Source organism: Python bivittatus, unplaced genomic scaffold, assembly GCF_059951505.1.
Source record: "Python bivittatus isolate LINGU-HERP-01145 unplaced genomic scaffold, Pbiv_v1 ctg000020_np1212, whole genome shotgun sequence".
Classification (NCBI taxonomy): domain Eukaryota; kingdom Metazoa; phylum Chordata; class Lepidosauria; order Squamata; family Pythonidae; genus Python; species Python bivittatus.
The window spans coordinates 94304469-94325932 of record NW_028277030.1 but is presented as its reverse complement, the minus strand read 5'-3'; the positions used below and the strand labels follow the sequence as shown (position 1 = coordinate 94325932).

The 21464-nt window shown below is 40.3% G+C and overlaps 2 protein-coding genes and 1 long non-coding RNA gene across 8 annotated transcripts in view; 1 reads left to right on the top strand and 2 right to left on the bottom strand.

Annotated features, from left to right (window-relative positions):
- Positions 1–7873, bottom strand: part of SPAST (spastin) — a 39704-nt gene extending 31831 nt beyond the window's left edge. Inside the window, exons 1-2 of one of the 5 annotated variants that reach the window (XM_088144318.1) lie at positions 7009–7873; positions 1798–1884 (exon numbers count right to left, since the gene is read on the bottom strand). In XM_088144318.1, coding sequence (XP_088000444.1) covers positions 1798–1884; positions 7009–7396 — 475 coding nt within the window. In that variant the 5' untranslated portion in view covers positions 7397–7873. The remainder of the gene's footprint in view (positions 1–1797; positions 1885–7008) is intronic. The other 4 variants (XM_088144315.1, XM_007435350.3, XM_007435352.3 and 1 more) reach the window with 4 other exon arrangements.
- Positions 7874–13491: 5618 nt separating this feature from the next.
- Positions 13492–20488, top strand: DPY30 (dpy-30 histone methyltransferase complex regulatory subunit). Of its 2 annotated transcripts, none has more exons than XM_007435354.4 (5): positions 13492–13658; positions 14096–14160; positions 14266–14313; positions 15624–15766; positions 20269–20488. In XM_007435354.4, the coding sequence occupies exons 2-5, from the start codon at positions 14125–14127 to the stop codon at positions 20339–20341; spliced, it is 300 nt and encodes a 99-aa protein (XP_007435416.1). In that variant the 5' UTR covers positions 13492–13658; positions 14096–14124; the 3' UTR covers positions 20342–20488. The 2 variants fall into 2 exon arrangements, with proteins under 2 accessions (XP_007435416.1, XP_007435417.1); XM_007435355.4 differs by lacking the exon at positions 13492–13658 and adding an exon at positions 13694–13909.
- The window catches only part of LOC112541512 (uncharacterized), a 26308-nt gene continuing 24503 nt past the window's right edge, over positions 19660–21464 (bottom strand). The window contains exon 4 of the long non-coding RNA XR_015796718.1: positions 19660–19747. This is a non-coding gene — a long non-coding RNA (uncharacterized LOC112541512). The remainder of the gene's footprint in view (positions 19748–21464) is intronic.

Here is a 21464-nt window from a genome sequence, read left to right as displayed (position 1 = left end):
TTATGAGAATACACTTTATAACAACAACCAGCAAGTCTTCTAAAAGTAGTTAACCCTGCAGTGCATTACAGGTAGTCCTCAGTTAAAGACCACTCGTTCAGCAACCATTCGAAGTTACAAAAGTGCTGAATGAGTGGTACTTACAACCAGTCCTCAAAGTTCCAGCCGTCCCAGCACCCTGATGGTCACATGATTGCAACTCGGGTCCTTGGCATCCGGCTTGCACTTACAATGGTTGCAACGTCCTATGGTCATGTGATCACCGTTTGTGACTTTCCCTGCCAGCTTCCCACAAGCAAAGTCAATGGGGAAGCCGGTAGGGAAGGTTGCAAGTCACTCCTGCTCCTTTTTCTCCCAAGGAGCCCAACTATGGAAACTCATACTCCATAGCATGTGCGCACCTGCAACAACCCCTGCCCACACTCCACAGTGCACACCTGTCCACCCAGCTGCAGTTGCGCCAGGCTGCAAACCCCTGTGCTCATACCACAGCAGCTGCCTGCGCAACCTCCTGCACTCCACAGCAGCCCCCCCGCCCAGCTACACTTGTGCTGCAGCAGCCACCTCTGCCCACGCTCCATAGCACTCACTTGCAACTTCCTGCCGGCTTCCCTATTGACTTTGCTGGAAGCCAGAAGGCAGTTGCAAGTCACGGTCATGGGAGGTGCTTGCTTAACAACCCGCAATCCTCACTTAATGATGGCAATCGGGATTGCCATCACTAAGTGATACAGTCGTGTGATGTCATGCTTTACGACCGCATCACTCAGCAATGGAAATTCTGATCCCAAATATCATTGCTAACTGAGGACTACCTATACATAGTACAGAATTCCTTAATGGAATTCCTAAAGACTAAGGCTACAATCATGATAATCTAAACCAATGATGGGAAAGTCATGTTTCTTCAAATGATGCTGGACTACAATTGTAATTGTAATTCCTGAGCACTGGCCATTACGGTTAGGATTAACAGGAGTTAGAGTCCAACATATGTTCTCAGTGTGTATGTTCTCAACATATAGTCCAAAAGTTCCTTAATCCTGAACTAAGTAAAGGTTGAGATGAACATCTGAATTTAATCTAACTCTGTTTAGGACTGATATCTAGACAAGCAGAGAGATGCATTAACAAGTAATAATCTAACATGTGCAGAATTTGGAATAATTCAGACAAACTTATTGTACACAGAAATATTAACCAGGAAGTAAAGACTTCCAAAATTAGCCTCTCACTAAACAGCTCCTTTAACAACAGTTTGCTGTGCAGTCACTGAAATGAGAAAATTTATTTCCACACTGAGGAAAACTTTATATGCTAATTTTGTGTATCAAGTGCAGGTCAAATCCTTGCTTTTCATCAACTTGAAATCTTCACACTTATGCAAGGCTTGCTCAAGGTCCTGCCTTGGTATGACATGAGAAAAGTGTGGACCAGAAGGCAGGCCTTCTCAGTGTCATGCATACAATATGAAATACACTGGCCCAGCAGTATACCTTGGTCACCTTTCTTCTGACATTTAAGATGTTACAAAACATCTTTTTTTGGTGTCTAAGCTGTACTAAGGGACCAGCATGTCATTTTATTAAAAGGTGTGCTTTTTATTTGAAGTTAATTGAGACCACTGGGATGCTTATTTCATATTATTATAATTTGGTGGTATACAATTTTTGAAATAAATAAATAAATCCTAGGGATTTTCCAGATTTCCTCTTCTTCCAAACTATTTATCTACTCAGAATTTTCAAACCACATTCACAGCTTCTCTCCTTCATATAACACCAAAAATGAACTTACCTTGACCAATAACTAATACAGCTATTCCTTTCTCCAGTTCTTCAATTCCCTTTCTATACCATTCAACAGCTTGTTCCTTTTGTCCTGCTGAGAAAAAAAGTTGGTTCGATTATTTTCATTATGAAGGAACATCAGACAGTATACAAAGCATAAGCTATCTGTACTACAATAACCAAAATTTGAAAGAAGATATAAACACAAGTACTCCTAGTAGTCTTAGACAAAAATGAGAAATCTAGATATATTTCTCTTTAATAAAACAGAGATGCAGAAAAATCAACTATACTTTGTAAATTTGATCCTACATAGTTTGCCAATAAAAGCTAAATGCTGATTTTACAAACAAGATCTGTTCAATCCACAGCATGTTGGTAGACAGTTACATCTAGTGTAAATTGCCCTGTACGAGACCTCACCACAGGGATAGAATTTAACTGAAACATGTTTAAACATGTTATTTTAAAAAAGTAAATAATAGTGGCATAATGACTATATCAGACTAGGATTACACCAGAATCACTGAAAGGCAGTGTAATCTAAATCCAACACTAGCTTTAAAAGTATGCAGCTCATAAAGTCAGCACTACAAAGAGGAAATAAAGTAGCTTAGCATGCTACTAGCATTGAGTAGTTAAATGTATATGATTGCCATTTAATAGTGTACTTTCCCGAACATTTAAAGAGTTAAGCCCAAACACTTAGACTATTTGATTCTATTCAATATATTATAATATAAAAACTAAAGGAACATGCTGAAAGATGTCTAAATACTAGATGCAAAACTAGCAGTATATCTTTAAGGCACTTAAATGGCTAAGTTTGGTCCTAAGCTAGTTGTAAGCTTAGGTAGTGTTTCAAACTCCTATCTTTTTATCAAGTGGGAGGATTTTTTAAAAATATTTTTCCTTTAAGATTATATTTCTTCTCACAATTATTCTTAAACAAAGAATTACATTAATTCACAACACTCTCATCTGGTTTGTAAGACATGCTAGGCTATATAGCAGTTCAGACTACTATATTAATCTTCCAGGAAAATGAGGAGGTAGGGATGGAATTGTATCTGTAAAGTAGATCTATCATATTTCCTTTTTTCCCACCTCATATATTTGTCAGTATCAGTGAATCAGACCAAAGGAGGGAACAAACTCAACCTGTTCCTGACCTCAATTGACCCACTGTTGTATAAAAGAGCATGCAGGAATTGCAGCTGCCAACCACCCCAAACATTGCGGTACACTAACCAAAGAAGCAGGGAATTAGCAAAAAATGATTATGTTAAGCTATGATTAGTGTACGGTGCAAATACAATTCTCTTATCACTGTAGGGACCATTCACAAGTTATCAAGCAAGATAATTATTCTGAACATGGGTCACAATTTCCCTCTTAGCTTTCTATCTGCAGTTAGGGAATAAAATTAAAGTGCAGTACTTACTAATACTATTAATCATAATAGATGTATTGCAGCCACCTACTCTGGGTAGCTTACAACATATAAAAAATACAATTAAAATCATTAAAAAAAAATAACAGCCCAACAGTCAAAAACACAATAGTGGCTCCACAAATATGCTAACACCAGGCCTGAGAATGGAGCCAGGTCTTAAGGGCCTTCAAAAGAGTTGGCACCATTCATATCTCTAGTGGGATGCTATTCCAGAGGTCACAGGCTGTGACACAAAGGCATGCTTTCTCAAGATGACAACATTTAATTGAGCGAACCTGGACTGCACTCTCTCTGCCTGAATATACCAGGTACTCAGAAACTATTGGAGATAGGCAATACTATATAATTTATCTAGAAGCCTGTCCCATTAGATCTGGCAGAGAAGGCATGCTGCAGGTACCATCTGTGAGGGACTTATATTTCATGGGTCCCAGGAGGCAGGCCTTCTCCGCTGAGGTGCCCGCCTTATGGAACATTCTCCCATCTGAAGTCAGGTTAGCTCCATCCCTGTTGATGTTCCAAAAGTTCCTCAAGACCTGGTTATGTCACCAGGTTTGGAGTCCTAGGGAACCGGTGACATTCTAAGATGGCTCCCCTATTGTGGTTGATATACTCCCTCCCTCCGTGACTTGTGGTTTGTATATTTAATTTTTAATAATGGTTTTTATATTTTTATATATTTGTTTTATATGATTGTTGTACACCGCCCAGAGTAACATCTTGTGAGATAGGCAGTCATATAAATTTGATAAATAAAAATAAATAAGCTATCAAAGCTTTTAATGTGATGATAATGAAATCAACAATCCAGAATTTTTTTTTACATATATGTCTGCAATAGAAATATGAGAATGTTTCATACAACTTTTCAAGATATTCAATTTGATTACTTGGGAACTGGATGACAGATTGTTTTCTTATTACTAGATCTGTCACTGAATATAGGTGAACATGCATTAACAATCATTTCAGTAGTGGAATGTATATGCATTAGGCAGTATTTTTAATCCTAATTAATCCTAATTAAAATCTGTATATTCTAGTTTGCTATCCTTAAGTTTGTATATTTTTCTTACTTTTAGCTTGTATATTACAAAAAAATGCAATCTTAAATAAAGCTCAGAGTGATTTTTCACTGCTAACATTCAGAAGCCACTGTATAGCATGTTATTAGTCTCATAAAAACATGAGGAAAATGTCTATGTATGCCTGCAGGGTTCTCAGCTTAGAAGTATTTTTTTTCCTTCTTGACTTTAATTCAAGAATCAAAGGGCAATTTCATAGCTACTGGAAGGAGAGGGACCAAGTCTCCTGATGGGTCAACAGTATCTCTCTAACACCAAATTTACACTTATGATTGCAATTGCCTTTAATCCCTTAACAACTAGCAGTAATATATCATCTGAGAGAGACACATGCTCAGTAACAAACAAGCAACTCTGCAACTGGGAACAACAGTTTCCCCATATACAAATAGAGATTTGAGAATGGCTGGGATTGCATCACACTAACCCATAGTTAACCATGGTTTATTCAATTTACCATAAACTAAAATATGAATATGAACAAGGTTAAAATATGTAGGTCTGTATGTCATAAAACCACCACCAAAGAGATACTGGAAATTCATCACTGCTGTTAAAGTTCAATCAAAATATTTCACACTGTGTTACTGTACAGAATTGGAGTAAATCTTATGCTGTATACAAAGCAGAAAGTTCATTTACTTGTTGCAGAATACAAACAGAACATCAGAGCAGAAATGTTCATCAAGTTCTAAAAATAGCTTTTAATTTTTTAAACATAGACATGAAACTCAAAAATAAGCAAAATTGAATTATTGCAGGTCCAATGCCTGGCATCTCCAGTTTTTAAAATCTTATGTAACAGTGATGTGGCAGATTTCTCTTTGGAGAATTCTTGGTTTTCAAATATACTATTATTGGACAATAATTAACTAATGGTCTGATTCAGTGTACATATACATATTTTCCAACAAATTTCACAGGGTTGGTGTTGTGGGGAAAATAGGAGGAAGGAATATTAGGTATGTTCGGTGCCTTGAGTTATTTATAAAAATAATAAAGGTGGGATAAAAAAAAGTATATTTGGGAAAGTGTCACTTTGATGCATAACTGAATAAGTAGGCACAAGAATACAACACTATAGGTGTTGTTTATTATTTAACAATTATCAGTTCCAGTGTATGTGTTGTGAACTGCTTTGAATATATTTTATAGAAGGCAAAAAATGAACTGATCTATTCTGATCTAATGTAGCATAGTGATGCTGTTCAAAATTAACACATTAAGGTAGTTTCATCTACTTCATTAAGAAAGATTTCTATTAGTGGATCTCACAAAATCTACACATTTGCAAGGTGTAGATATTTTACTGTAGAGTCCTTGGGGTTCTCTGAACTTGGTTGTTTTCTTGCAGACGTTTCATTACCTGACTAGGTATCATCTTCAGTGCTCTTATATTCTCTTCTATTGGTAGATATTTAAGCACTTCTATCAAAGGGTTATTTCTGCTGCAAAACTTTACTATCAGCAACTTGATATTAGTCATTGAAAGTCTGCAACTGACAAGTCACAACTTGTACCATCCAAACTCCTCCTAACGTTAACATACTTTTATTTAAGTTATTACTATATACCAGCCCAACCATATACAGAAATGAAAAAGCCATTTTGGATACCTTGCCTCCATAGCTCACCATTTTACTGAAAATATTTTTCTCCTCTGTACTGCTAGCCATAGAGCCAGTTTGGTGTAGTGGTTAAGGCATCAGGCTAGAAACCTGGAGACCGAGAGTTCTAGTCCTGCCTTAGGCATGAAGCCAGCTGGGTGATCTTGGGCCAGTCACTCTCTCTCAGCCCTAGGAAGAAGGCAATGGCAAACCACTTCCAAAAAACCTTGCCAAGAAAACTGCAGGGACTTGTCCAGGCAGTCACCAGGAGTCAAAATCTGACTCAAAGGCACGCACACACACAGCACCCTGCTAGCCACATTAATAATATACTACCGTAAAAATGCAAGCCCAAGAGTCACTACAAACAACAGAGGAGACTAGGAGGAATGTATGAATAAAATGCAACCTGAACCTAGAGAACAAAGAGACTAACCGAATATCACAAAGTCTCTTTCAGATTCACAACAAAGCCTCCCTCACATGGACTCCACCCACAAGCCCTTCCTATCAACATCCTTCATGCATAGGAACCCTTTACTGCTACGGCTCTAACATGGGTCTTCTCGGCCTGGGCAATTCAACCCTTGCAATCCCGCCCCCCCAGCATTGTGGGCCTATATAAGAGCATTTCTTCTTTGCTCCTATTGAGCCAAAAGCTATGTTAATCGCTGCTGGCGCTCAAAATCCGGACGCGACTTCGATCCATGCAGAGCCTGAGACCATTCTTGCCCCTTCGGCACCCCCCGCCCGCTCCTAGAGATGAGTCACTAACGCAGGCGAAGCAGCTCTAATGTACATCCATATCAAGCGACAGGGCAGGTGTTCGGTCCTAGTACAGTAATGCCCGCTACTGCTTCGCCAATAAGCCTGGGAGTAAAACAGTGGCTATGACGAAGCAGGAAACACCGACCCTGCACTGAGACGAAGTAAGCGTGAGGGGCCGAGAAAGGAGGGTTTCCATTAACTCCCCAACTCCTCCTCGCGAACATCGCAGCCTTCCCGCGGTCTCCCTGCTTTCCCCCTCAGGCAACTCGTCCGCCGGCCCTGCCCGTTTCCCTCGGACTTACCCGCCTCGTCTTCGTCGATGCGCAGCGCCGTGGAGATGCACTCGAAGGCGCGCTTGTGACAAGTCCGTACCGACTCGGGCGCATCCCCGGCCTGGCTGGTGCCCTTGGCGGTGGCCATGAACGCCCCGCCGCGGGAGAGGCGCTCACAGAGCCAGGCGAAGAGCAGCCCGAGCTGGAAGGCGAGGAAACGAAGCAGCGCGAAGACGGCGAAAAGCGGATACGAGAAGTAGTAGAGATTCCGCTTGTGAGGAGAAGCCACCGCCGCCTGTTGGCGGTGTGGGGCGGGAGCCGGGCCGGCCGCTGATGAAGGGGAGGCCCCGGCGGCCCGAGTCGGGGAACTGGAGGCGCCTAAGTCCTTTTTCTTCCCTCTCCCTCCCGGAGAATTCATTCATCACCACCGTCGCCATAACCCGCTGCCAGGGACTGACAACAACCACCTGCGAGGGCCTGCCATAGCAGAGGCTACGCCCCTTTTGCTCAACCCCACTATCTCACACGCGCGCACGAGAAATTCTACGTAGTGAGACTTTCTGAATAAGAAGCCCCGTAAGGTCCTTTCTGAGGTCTATTGTTAGTTTGCGCGATCAACGCCACTACGCAATGCTTCTTTTCACAGAAATAGCGGAAGTGTGCGTTCCGCTCCGCGTTAGAATGTTCGCCCTTTGTGTGAGAGCTATGCGCTCTGGGTAATGTAGTCTTTAGAAAGCGTTTGCATAATGGGAGTCAGAATGTTTTTCCTAGGGGTCTCTTGTCAGAATATAAAGCCTGGAAATGTGGTTGCTTTACAAGCCTCTTTCATGTTCTAAATAATCAGCAAGAGCTGCCTCTTGCTTGATGTAAACTAAAGCTATACGTTGTATCGAACTCCGTGGTTTGGTTTACACATCCCAATAAACAGTAATGTGGTTGGTTTGGGCTTAGTATTGTAAACTGAAGCATTGGGGCTTTAGTGTTATGTGTGAGCTATGCCATTATGGTTTGGTCAATGAATCATTCTTTTAAAAAATCTGGATTAGTGTCATGTGTAAATATAGTATCACATAAGTATATGAATTATCGTGTTGCTTTTTAACCTACCGTATTTTGTATAAATGAGTCCCATCTTTCATTATACATGTCCATACAAAGTCTATGTCTATAGGCAATCTGCTCATAAGTAGCAAGGGCAATCAGGTCTTCAATCCACTGAGTGAATGGGCCGTACATTTATCTTTCCAATGCTGCAAGATCAGTCCTTTGGCCATAGTAAGGGTGCGGAGAATCCATTTATGTTGTCCCATTGTCAAGTTCCATGTACTAGGTATATAGTTTAAAAGAATATTATCCTCTGAAAATTTTAGCTTTTGTCGCACAATCATATTTATATAGTCCACTACTTTCTCCCAAAACTTAAGTATAGGACATTGTAAAAACATATGTTTTAAAGAGGCATTGTCCTTATTACATCTCCCACAAAATGCTGTTTTTGACAATCCTTTTCTATACAGAGGTAGTAGAGTCTAATAAATTCTAAAAATTATTTTTTGTCGTATAAGTTGTAGTTTAAGGTCCATTGACATGCTTGCTATAGAAGTTGAGACACTTTCCCATTGTCTAGGCAATATAGAAACCTCTAATTCTTTATTCCACTTATCCCTTAACATCTGCATATTGATAACAAATATCTATACAAACTAATAGTAGTTTTTTTTTTACTTTTAAATGACAAGTTGTTCTAATATCTGAGGTGTCTCAGAAGCTGAAAATGCTGCTGGTCCAAACAATCTTGTTAACAAATGTTGTAGCTGTAGATATTGCCATTGGAATACATCTGATAGATTATATTTATCTCTTAACACAGCATATGTTAAAAATTCATCATCTATCAGTTGGTCTGAAGTCAATATCCCCGCTTCCATCCAATTTTTCCATATCACCATCTTTTTTCCAGTTTTTAAAGTTAGGTTTCCCCATAAAGTCAATCTGGCATGAGAAAAAGGGTCATATATTTTTTTATTAGACATTACGTTCCATAACTTCCATGTCCACCTTTGGCCAGCTCACTATACCGGCAGGGTATCTGATGACTGGCAGGACATACATGTTGATGGTGTGGATCTTGTTCTTCCCATTGAACTGGCTCTTCAGGACCTGTCTTATCCTTTGGTGGCACTTGGATGTTGCTGTCTTCCTTGCCTCCTCATCGTGGTTCCCATGTGACTATGGGATACCAAGGTACTTGTAACTGATCTGCATGTCTGCTATGTGGCCCACCAGTAGTTCCCCATCAGTCTTAATTACCTTTCTTCTCTTTACTACCATCTGGCCACACTTTTCCAATCCGAATGACATCCCCATGTGCTCATTGTAGATCCATGTCAAGTGGATCAGCAAGTCAATGTCTCGTTCACTCTTAGCCTACAGCTTGATGTCATCCATATAGAGGAGGTGGCTGATGGTGATTCCACTCTTCAACTTGTACCCGTATCCAGTCCTTGTGATTATCTGGCTGAGGGGGTTTAAGCCTATGCAGACAAGCAGTGGGGACAGTGCATCATATGGTATATGGCACTTGATGGCCACTTGTGTGAGCTGTCTTGAGTTGACTTCCAGTGTTGTCTTCCACAATCCCACTGAGTTCTTGAGGAAGGTCCTTAGTGTCCTGTTGACTTTGTATAGCACCAGCCATTCACAGATCCATGTGTGTGGCATTGAGTCACAGGCTTTCCTGTAGTCTAGCCAGGATGTGCTGAGATTGGTCTGCCTAGACCTTGAGTCTTGGGTGACTGTTCTATCTATGAGCAACTGGTGTTTTGAGCCCCTGGTGTTATTCCAAATGCCATTCTGGCTGTGCTCATGTACTGGCCCATATGGTCCTGTAGCTTGGTGGCTATGACCCCTGATAGGACTTGCCATGCTGTGGGGGAGATGGGCGGGAGAGAAATCCAATAAATAAATAAACTAAATATTGGCCGGTAGTTGGACAGTGTTGTTCCCTTGTGGGGGTCTTTCATGATCACCACTGTCCTTCCTTGTGTTAGCCAGTCTGGGTTGGAGACTGCCGCTAGCAGCTGGAGGCTGCCGCTAGCAGCTGGTTCATCTATGCTGCTAGGCATTCATGTATTGCAGTTAGTTTCTTTAGCTAGTAGGTGTGGATCATGTCTGGGCCAGGTGCTGTCCAGCTCTTCATGTTCTTGACCCGCTGTTGGATATCTGCTACTGTGATGGTGACTGGTTCCTGTTCTGGGAGACTGCAGTGGCCTGCTCACAGGTCCTGCGGCCACTTTGCACTGATGTTATATAGCTTCTCTTTCTCCCATATGTTCTTCCAGTACTGTTCAGTTTCTGCTGTTGGTGGCTCAGCTGTTACTGTGTTGTTGCACTGCAGTTGGGAGTACACCTTGGATGGTTCTTTGGAGAATAGGGCATTTATCTTCTTGGCCTCTGCTTCTCTAGTGTATCTCCTTAGCCTGGTAGCCGTTGCTGTGAACCTTTGTTTAGCAGTCTCTAGACTTCAGATGGAGTCAGGCCCTTGTATTTTTTTCTGTAACTGAGTCTTACCCTTAATCTCCACACCCCTCTGTAGTTCTACCAGCTGACTAACCTCTCCAAGTTGTCTTGATCTTAGCCTCCAACCTTATTTTCCAGGGAGGATGTGTACTGCTGTTCCTCTTGATCATGTAGCCAAGCATCTCTAGGATTACAGCGGCTATAGCGTATACCAGTTCATTGGTTTGAGTTATGGTGGTAATAGGGATTGTAGTGAGGGCTCTATTTGGCATCTTCTAGCATACCATCTGATGGTACTTCTCAGCTGAGCCTTGGTAATCAGTCTCAAGGGTTGACTGTAGCTAGTTTATCCATGATCTTGTGCCTCTTATCAACTGCTGTGCTCTGTAATGGAGGGGTTGGCAGTGACGTTCTAGCTTCAGGTGTTGGCTGCACATCCAGTTGTTCTTCTGGGTCTTCCTGAGTCCAGGATGTAATGTGTAGTTAGTCTATCTCAAGTTGTAAGAGCAGCTTCCTCTTCACTATGTTGAAGCATTGGGTAACTAACTGTTTCTCAGTTAGTGTGGATGTAGCACTTAAGTCCATCCATAGTTCCCTCATACGTTTCATATATCCCCTCTCATTAGATCTACTGTCATATGTTTCATATATCCCCTACTCACTAGGTCTACTGTTCCAGGTTCTCCTGTCTCATCCATGTATGGTTTGTTCCAGTAACCCACTTATCATCAGATTGTCTTCATTCCCCAACATCTGGCACAGACCTTGTTAATCTGGGCAATGTCCGAGCCGGCATGACTCTCTTAGTTCATGTCACTCTCATATCCAAAGTAGGTAGGTGAAGCATTAGGGGGTCTTTGCCCAAGGACCCCTGCTGATAAGGTAGATACCAGCCAGGATTCAAACCCCAGTCTCCTGCGTCAAAGGGTGGCTCTCTAACCACTACCCTATCCAGCCACTGGATATATATAAAAGTACTATGTATCACAAGCATGAAAGTAAGGTTCATCTATTTTTTTATTTTTTTTACCATAAAACCATGCTGCCACAAAATGCAGTCAGATTCAATATCTTGTAGGCCCTGTTTCTCTTAAATCCATCAGCACATTTTAAACACTTGTAGTGAAAGAAACACCCCCAAGGCAGGGCAATTTCTCAACCTGCAGTTATATATAGCACAGTTTGCTCTTTACTGAAACAAGACACAACTTTATTCCAATGCTGAAAATTATATTTTTGATCATTTCCCACTTCTTGAAACTATTACTTATATGCTGCAAACCTAATTTTCTGTAAACACCAATAAATACAATAGAACTATTTTTTAAATACACATGGATAGAATGGGGAAGAGGGAAGATGGCAATCTGTCAGCACTGACTCTCTTGAGCTTTCTGCATGTATAGGACTTATATTGTTCATACTGCATCCCAGTATCCTCTTCTCTCTCCCTTGTTAAGTTACTCAGTGCTATTAATGAACTATGAGTGGTTCACACAAGCCACAGAGGAATATGAAAATAACCTTGAATGCAAGAACCAGTTGACAATTGAGAAGGGGTGAGAAATAAACTCAAGATAATCCTGCCTTGATTCTGTTTGGTATAAAAGGAGGCAGAGGGATACTCTGGCAGGCTTTCAAGACTCTGTTATTATATCCTGTAAAAATAAAGTTCCAGTAGTCCTTGTGTTATGTATTCCTGGAACTGGCGTATCTTGAAAGGCTGGCAACAAATAAGATGTTTAACCATGCTATAGATTGAATAAATCACACTTGGCTGGGTCCAACCAATTAACCTAAAATCAAGTAAAACAGATTCTGGCTTAGTGTACTGTGCTTGCCAAGCATATGCTTTCCAGGCAATAGGCTTCTCAGGTTTTCCTGCAATTCAGAGGCGGCTGCATCAAAGAACTGCAATGCATCCTCATTCCCTCCAACTTTTGAGATTATGTTGCTGACTGTATGTTGTAAACATTCTCATTCTAAGAGGCATAAAGTAATACATTCTTTTCCTTGGTGGCCTAATTGTAAGAAGTGTTTATCAAATCTTTCTTGTGGCACATTAGTGCAATCTGACATATTCTGAACTGTCCAATAAATTAGGGAAGCAGTGGAAAACTGCACCCTTTCCTTCCAAGGGATTTCATGCAGTGATCAGTCCTGCTCCACCCACCCAAAGGAGCAGGAAACTTGCTTTCTGCTCTCCTTGCCAGAAATATTCTTCTCCAACTATCAGTTGTCCTCTGAAGGCAGAAAGCAGCATTCTGCCCCTGTTGCCTGGAGAAAAAGAGCTAATGAGTTAAATATGTTTGATAGTGTGTCCTAGTTGGGGCATTATTGAACAGTGGAGTGTGCTAAATACTAAATAATTGCCTGTATGAAGATACTAGAAGATCAGGACTTACTTTACAGTAATTTTTCACTGGGGAATTCATTTGGGATCAAGCTGTTTATTTTATGAAGGACAAAGTTGCCTCTACAAAGACCCTTAAAACACCTGGATCTACACAGGCAGTTTCTATACTCTCCATTTTGCAGAGCTGGACTGCAGCAATCCGGACGATCATTAGATGGCAGGAAACATATAGAAAACACCAAGTCGACTGGATTTCAGCAGCCCAGATCTGACAGCCCCACCTTTTTCCCATCTGAGTTTTTCTGAATAGGGAAAACACTGAATCCTTGTAAGTTAAAGAAGCCTATTGCAACAAATGAATTGGTACTCAGTCCAGAACAAAATTTTGCTTCATTATGAAGTCTTTAGATGATTGCTTGTTCTCTGTGTTCTCAAATTTAGAGCAAACATCTGAAAGTAGAGCTTCTTTAACCCTGATTAATTCTGTGGCCAAAAACCCTTTTAAGTTGGAAGATGCTTAGGTTGCTCCTTAAACCGGCCAATGCAATGGGAGAGGTGCTTTTTCAACAGCTGCCCGCCCCCTCCAGGCAGGCGCTCTGGGGAGGAGAGGTTTCATTATTACGCAGGCGCAGAAAAACAAAATCACCGTAGCCCAGCAAGTACGACGTCCCTCTTTTCTACCGCACAACATTGTACGACAACCAAGATTTTTTTACGACTTGTAACGACGGTTGTTTCTCTTGTTGCTCCGCGACGGGCCGTTTCTTGCCAGTTATATCTTCGAACCGAATTTAGTTGACGAAGTGTAAGTGAGCTGCGGGGGGAGAGGGGGATGCTTTGAAGCCTTAGGTCGGAGAATATCCCGAATCCACTTCTCTCCATGCTTGGGTTCTAAGTGCAAAAAAAAGGCCTTTTGTTAGAGCGCCGAGTAAAGGCAGCAATCCCACCTCCGCTTACTTGAAATGAATCGGGCTTCCTTTTGAATCAATAAATATATGTCCCATCAGCAGTCTTTCTACTAGGGGGATTAGTTCCTCATCAGTCTATCGCTCCCAGGTAATTTTGATAACCCATCCAAAGCCGTGAAATCACTTTATCGCATTCTTAAGGAGTTTTGTTTTACTGGCTTAATATAAAAAGTATTCAGAATCTGGAAGAGTAGCAAAATATCCTTTGAGGTTCAGGCTATTAACAATGTAGTATGTCTTAATATATTAACTTGTACAATCGTCATTTTTTAAGTTCTCAGACTATTTTAACTTCTATACATCATGGATACCGAACAGATTATGGAGGGCCAGCCACAGGTAAGGCTAAAACAGCAACAGTGATAATAATTCTTTAAAGTTCTTGTTTTCTAAAAAGGTAAATATTTGTTCGTTGTCATTTTATGGATGTGTATTGTTTTACAGGTTCCAGAAAATCCACATGCAGAATATGGCCTTACAGAGAATGTAGAGGTAATTGAGATTTGATTATTCCTAAGTGAAATTAGTGTCCTTTTAGTGTTTTCTTACAGTGTATAATCTCAGTTATGGAACTGAATGCAGTTGGTGAGTGGAGCCTCATGTACATTATACATTAGAATATTTGACTGAGTATCGGTTCTGAAATTATGATAGTGGTACTGAGAATTAAGAGAGATTTGTATTGGTTTTTTAAAATGGAATGTAAGAGTGTTTTTTATAATTGTCCTTGCAAAAAGCTCTGGCAGTTTGCTCTGTAGTTTTCCTTATGTTTTCCTTCTATGCTATATTTTGGGGCTGCTGTGTTTATTTGTAATACTATTTATATTTTTAATATATTTCTTTATATATTGCCTTGGAAAGGTACAAGCCTTCAGAGCAGCCTAAAAGCACCATAAATAAAATGAAGATAAGGTTCTTGATTCCTTTGTTGATTAAACTTTTATATTCAGAGTATAGTTACTTTAGGCAGAGGTAGGCTGCCTTTTGGTAGTTGGGGAAGGCCACTGTAGGTGGAGTGATGATGCAAAGTAAGTGGGGTGATGCTGTGCATATTATTAGAGATGGAATTCTGATTTTTTTTTAAATGGATTGGGAGTCCCTATGGGGTATTTATGGCATTTTTAAAACTATGTTAAGCCTATTTTAAGCCCTTCTGTTTCATGCCTCAGAATTGTGGGAAACTGCAGTGGTGAGCTTCAGATGTTACTCCAAAGGGGGCTTATGCAGCCATGAGATTCTGGATCAGTTACCCAAGTCTCTTGAATATATCTGCATATTCATATGTATATTTTGGTACAACACAGCTTCAGTCACCCACTGTAGAACTTGTAGCTATACATCTGTTGAATGAAGCCATGAGCATTTTCAAGCAAGTAAATCATCTTTGTTGCTTGAGGTTTTGTACCTTTCAGAAGAATATTATTTTGCTTGTGTGGACTAAAATAAAATGCATGGATCTTTGGAAACATTCTGAATAGGGGGCATGCAACTTCTGTCAGCTTGAAGGGCACATCAGGCTACGCATGATAAGTTGAAGGCTGCACTGCAAAAATGGGTGAGGCTTCAGAAGTTTTAATTGGATGATTATGGATGATTCATTTACTTGCAAATTTTAGGGCACTAATTTTGTTCCTTAAAACCTCAAAAATATAAGAAATCAACCTTCCACATTTTTGGTCCCACTCATTCTGAGGGCCACAGAAGGAATGCCTGGAGGCTGTGTGTAATTTTATTAAGAAATTTGTGATTTCAATTAAAGATGGGATAGATATCTTCACATAGCATATGTTTATAATTTTAAGCGGATAGTGGAAAATGAGAAAGCAAGTGCAGAAAAAACATCAAAGCAGAAAGTGGATCTTCAGTCATTACCTACACGTGCATATCTGGATCAGACGGTTGTGCCTATCTTATTACAAGGCCTTGCAGTCCTTGCAAAGGAGAGGTAAGTTGCTTGTTCATGTTTTGTGGTTTTTCCTAATGACCTTATATTTTGATTTGTGTGCATTATACATACCAAGTGGAAGGACAGAAGGAAGGATTTTGCTGAAGGAATTAGTATCTTAGGAATTTTTCCCTAAGAGAAAAAATATAAACAACTGTCCCAGTATATTGGAACTGTCATGAGTAGAGCAAGGTATGACGAGGGATGTGGATGGGCTATGCACGCTAACGCAGATCCTTTCTTCTAAGCTGTGGTCCCTGCCCTAGGCCGAGTGGCCAACTCCTGCTGAACATAAGATTGAATCTATACTTGACATGATGTGTATTAAAGAGACCTGGCTGAACAGCAATGGAAGTGTAATCCTGTCAGAAATCTGCCCATCTGGGTTTGCTGCTACAGCCACAACACCAGGGTCAGAGAAAAGGGAGGGGGGCTGTGGTCATGGGTGAAAACATCACAGTGACCAGTAGCAGCATTCCAGATGTAACTTGTTGCAAGTACCTATATGTTAAATTGGGTTGCATAGACAAGTTGGGCTGTTGCTCATGTACTGATTGCCTAGCTGGCATTAGCCCTTCATCAGTTTGCAGACCACATTTTGGGGCTGGAATTAGAATCCCCAGAGCTTATGATCTTTAGTGATTTTGCAGCCTCTGTTTTCTAAAAGATGACTTCAGAGTCTAGTGGGTTCATGGCATCCATGGCAGCCATGGGCTTGTCACAAGTAGTTTCAGTTCTGATGCACATAGGTTGGCATACACTTGATCTGTTTTTTTATCTCAGGGTAGCTGAGTCATGATCTGGATGTGGAGGACACTAACATCTGTCTTTTGTCATGGTTAGACCACTTTCTAGTCAAACTGGATTATAGCTTATTTGGACTACTACAAGGCCAAAGGGCCTATGAGAATGGTCTACCCCAAGCACTGATGGATCCTGACACTTAGGGCACGGTTGGGTGGCTGGATTCAGCAGGTGGTTAATGCTGCTTTGAGGCAAGGTGCTGCTACCTCTGAAAGAAGCGTAGTTTGCCCTCTCCTGAAGAAGCCATCTTTCAGTCTAGCCATATTTGTGAATGCTTGTCCTGTCTCCAACCTTGTTGAATAAGTGATGGTGAGTGAGCTACAGTGGACCCTATAGGAAGCAGATTACTGGATCCATTTCATTCGGGGTTCAGGCCCAGACATAGAACAGAAGCAGCAGAGGTCATTCTAGATTCCCTTTGTCAGGACTTGGATGGGGGAGTGTGCCTACTCAATTCTCATTGAATCTCCCAGTAGTATTTGATGCTGTTCACCATTGTATCCTACTGGACTGCCTGCAAGGATTGGGAGAAGAAGGCAGCACCATTTTACAGCATTTCTGCTCTTAGCTGAGTCAGTGGTTTTAGATAGTAGTGGTAGGGGATGAGTAGTCGAGCCCTTGGATGTTCCAATATGAGGTGCTAAAACACTAGTTGATATTCCAGTTTAAAGCCCTATCTGGACCAGGATTCTCTGACGATAGTTGTTTATGCCCTGATTATCAGATGAGTGGGGCAGTTGCAACACACTCCATGTAAGTCTGCCTTTGAAGATGATATGGAAGCTACAGCTGATTCAGAAAATGATGGCTAGGCGGTTAGTTGGGTAAACCTGCTATTGTAGGACTAGACTTATTTTCAGTCACTGCACTGAGTGTCAGAAGGCTTCTGTGCCCAGGGTCCACCTTACCAAGCATGACTCTGATTCTACCCATCCAGTTTGGTCAGCAAAAGAAAACCTATTGAGAAAATAATTTCCACCAATGGGATTCCCAAGAAATCTCTGAGGGAGGGACAAGACCATGGGGCTTTTCTGTAAGTGTAGAAGTAATAAAAATTATTTTGTTTAGAAAAACCCTAGAGTCGTTTGTTCTAAAGGTCCTTTGGCACATAGTATTTTTGCTGAGCAAGCATTGTTTATTATGTTAAACCTATTCTTTGCATTACTTCTTTTTATTTTTTGCTTATTGTGCACCATCCAGAGATCAAGTGATTGGGGCAGCGTAAAATAAAATAAGTTTGAATCGGAAGGCAGATCCAATGAGAATATGTATACATTTATCATTCTTCTGCAGTGTTAAAATTTAGCCTGTAATATTGGGATTGGGAACCATTAGCTTATAGGTAGTATTTGGCCAGCATTCCTCATTATCCCCAACCACTACTTTCTCTGCAAGCTTGTTGTATGTGTGTATAGGATACACAGTGTATTTGGATAATATGATACAGGTAATCTTCGACTTATGACCACAATTGGGACTGGAATTTCTGTCACTAAGCAATGTGGTCATAAAGCAAGATATCATGTGACCGCAATCCCAGCAGTTCCAGTTGCCATCATTAGCAGGGAATCATGGGTTGTTAGTCAAGGACCCGCATCAATCCAAGCCATTCCAGGCTTGGTCCCTCGTAGCCCGGAATGGCCTCAATAAGGTAAGGGACTTCCTCCAACCCTCCTCACCTGCCAATCTCCCCCCCCATCTCTCCCCGTTTGGCTGCCCTGCACCTTGTCTTGTGGGGTGGCAAACAGCCCCAGAACTGTGTAGCTCTGGGGTTGCAGGAAACCTTGAGCCACAGCACAGTACGAAGCTGCAGCCACCTCAGCCCAGCTGCGCAAGGCCACCCCAGGAAACATTCATTCACCCAGCTGCCTTCTCTCCCAATTCCCTGCACTGAACTTTTGCTTTTTCTGCCCAGCCCCTGTGGCTGAAGCAGAAGCGCCTCGCTGCTGTTTCTGTCTCCTTTTTGAACCCAGCTTCTCCAGCAAACTTTTCCTACACTTGGGTCCCTGAGTCTTTGTAAAGCTGCGCTGCCTTTCTGAAGGCTCTCTGAAGTCAGCACAGCTTTATGATGTCATTGCAGCTTTACACAGCCTCAGGGAGCCATGTATAGGAATAGTTCATCTTCATCAAAGTAGCATCTTTTTCCATATAATTCTTGTAGCCTGTCATTTTTAAATCCACTTTCAGATCAGTGTCAATCTTGTCAGGTAAAACTTGTTCCTCTTCCATAACATCTATCTATAGAGGCAGACACTCTTAAAATTAACTTCTGGGTCCATTGTTCAAAAATATCCTTCAATATGTACAATGTTAAAATATTTTGTTTCATTCTGTATTTGTAAGTCGAAATTAAGTGTTGTTCTCCTTTAATTGTAATCTTTAGTTCCTTCTAGTTCCCTGTAGTATTCAATTTTTAAAGTCTTATAAGATGGTTTTTTAAAAGAATTTAAAATTTAAAAGAATTCAAAACAAGCATTTTCCCACAGGAAGGATTCCTTATAATTAATTCCAAAATCTTATTTCAAACTTATCTGGACACTTAGTACGTTTGTAATTTTCTAAAATCAAAGTTTTAATTACCCTTTTGCTGTTTACTCCACCACCCAAAAAAAATTTTTTTAAGACCTTAAATTTGTATTTAAAACTTCTTTCGCTAAGGATTGAAGGAAACTCACCCAGTGTTTTCAGATTTGTTGATCCAAAGGTTCCTAATAGCTGAAAAGCAGTTAACAAGCAATTTCCAAAAGTGATTAGAAAAGGAAGTATGTGGACCCAGTGTCCTTTTAAAGGCGCCAACTGTGGTTTGAGCAAGATGGTTATTCCCTCGTCTTCCAGAGGACTAAAGCTCTGGGGGAGATAGGCAGCATATAAATTTAATGAATAAATAAATAAACCTTCCAGAAACTGCTGTCTTGCGGTCTCCTCATGAGGAGCAACCGTTTGGACCACTTGTGAGCAATCTGAAGTTCTCTCCTTGTCCAGAGGAATTTTTTTTTTTTTTTATAAATTTTTTATTTTTTAGTCCAGAGGAATTTCGAAGAGCCGGTCTACTTGCTGGCTCTTCATTCCACTGCGGTCGTTGGCTCCACTTTTCGTGTCTTCAGTTCGCCATTTCTTCCCCAGAAGTCCTTCCATCTAGTTCTAGTTTCTTGGTGGCCAGTGACCAGCTAAAGATGACTTGCAATATCAAATATGTGGAAAAACATTGAGTTGAAGAGAAGAAAGCATGGGGTTGGAACTAAACAGATTGGTATATGCAGAGAAGGCCCTGAGAAGGACTGTATCACAAAATAACAGATTTCAGAAAGCAGATGATTCTATCTCCTGCAAGCACACAGTTCTCAGCTGAAAAATACCTCTCCCTTTGTAATAGATGAAATGAGAACAGAAGCCCGAATTATACATGAAATTGAAGTTCTGACTTAAATTAATAAACCAGCAGAGGGTTTACCTAGTCATGATTTATTCTGTATATTTCAGAGGCTGGTTGCATAATGAAATGAAATGTCTGGCAATCTGAAACAACACTCAAAAGTATTTTTTTTCATCTTTTTAAATAAATAACATTCTATATATTTAATATTCAGTATTTAAAATTATGGATTTGAATTATGTCTATGGATTTAATTTTCAATATTTTAATTGAAGTTAAAAGAACTTTCCACTTCATAGCTATTGTTTCTCTTTTTTCTTTTCAGGCCTCCAAACCCTATTGAATTCTTAGCAGCATATCTGTTAAAAAATAAGGCACAGTTTGAAGACAGGAATTAAAGACATCTGGAGAGCGACAATTGATTGCTGTGTTATGTACTAAAAACATGAATCATTGTCTGATACATAAATCATGCAGAACCAAAATTCTCATGTACAGATCATTTACTGAATTATTTAATAAAATACCTTACATAAATGATGAAATGTGCATTAAGATGACATGATTCAGCCTCCACGATGATACAAATACAAAAAGGCTAGAGTTGACATCACAAACATATTTTGTCATTTAACCCCATCTACTGCAGACACCCTTGGAAATTTCACAGGTGAAAATAAGTGATTCCAAAAGTGCAGTCCTACCTATAGTTAATTGAGCATAAATCCAATAGAACTCAGAGCTTAATTCTAATGAAAAATATATAGGAGAGCTCTATAATAAGATATTTATCAGGATATATTAATTTTCTACTGAGGATAATGGTTAACAGTCCTCAAACTATTGAAAAACCAAAAATCTGATTGCTCTGGTATGGTATTCTGTTTTGCAGAAATAGTGAAGGATGCATATGTATTCATATGCAACTATATTCACTGTTGGAAGATTATCACAACAGTGACATTTCTGAGAGTATATATTGGTAATACAAACTAATTCATTGGTTTTATAGAAACTTTAATTTACTTATAGGCTGCCTCAATCACAATAGTAACTCTAAGTTGCTTACAAAATATGAATAATTAAGGTTAAAACAAAGAAATAAACATAAATCATGACAATAAGGTGACTAACGTGAAGGAACACAACTAATTACAAACCATATAAATGTTCTATTGTGTGGCTGTTAAAAAGTCACACACCTCATTAAACTGCTATTTTAGTGATTTAACCATGTTGAATTAATTGGAATTAAATACATTTTAAACATAAGCATTATAGCTAATGGATAGGTAAAGCATTTGAGGATAATGGAGCTTCACCATGCCCCCTTTTCAATTTCTGATGATTTGGGGGAATGGAGGCCATTGTTCAGTGATAACACTGATAAAGCATTTTGCATGTAAGTATACCTTTGTTCCTGTCTCTAGAATCTGCTTCAAAAGATTTGCCACCCCAGGTTGACCTTTATAAGGCCCTGGAAAGCTTTTATTAATCAAAGAAGATAACATCCCCTCTTGG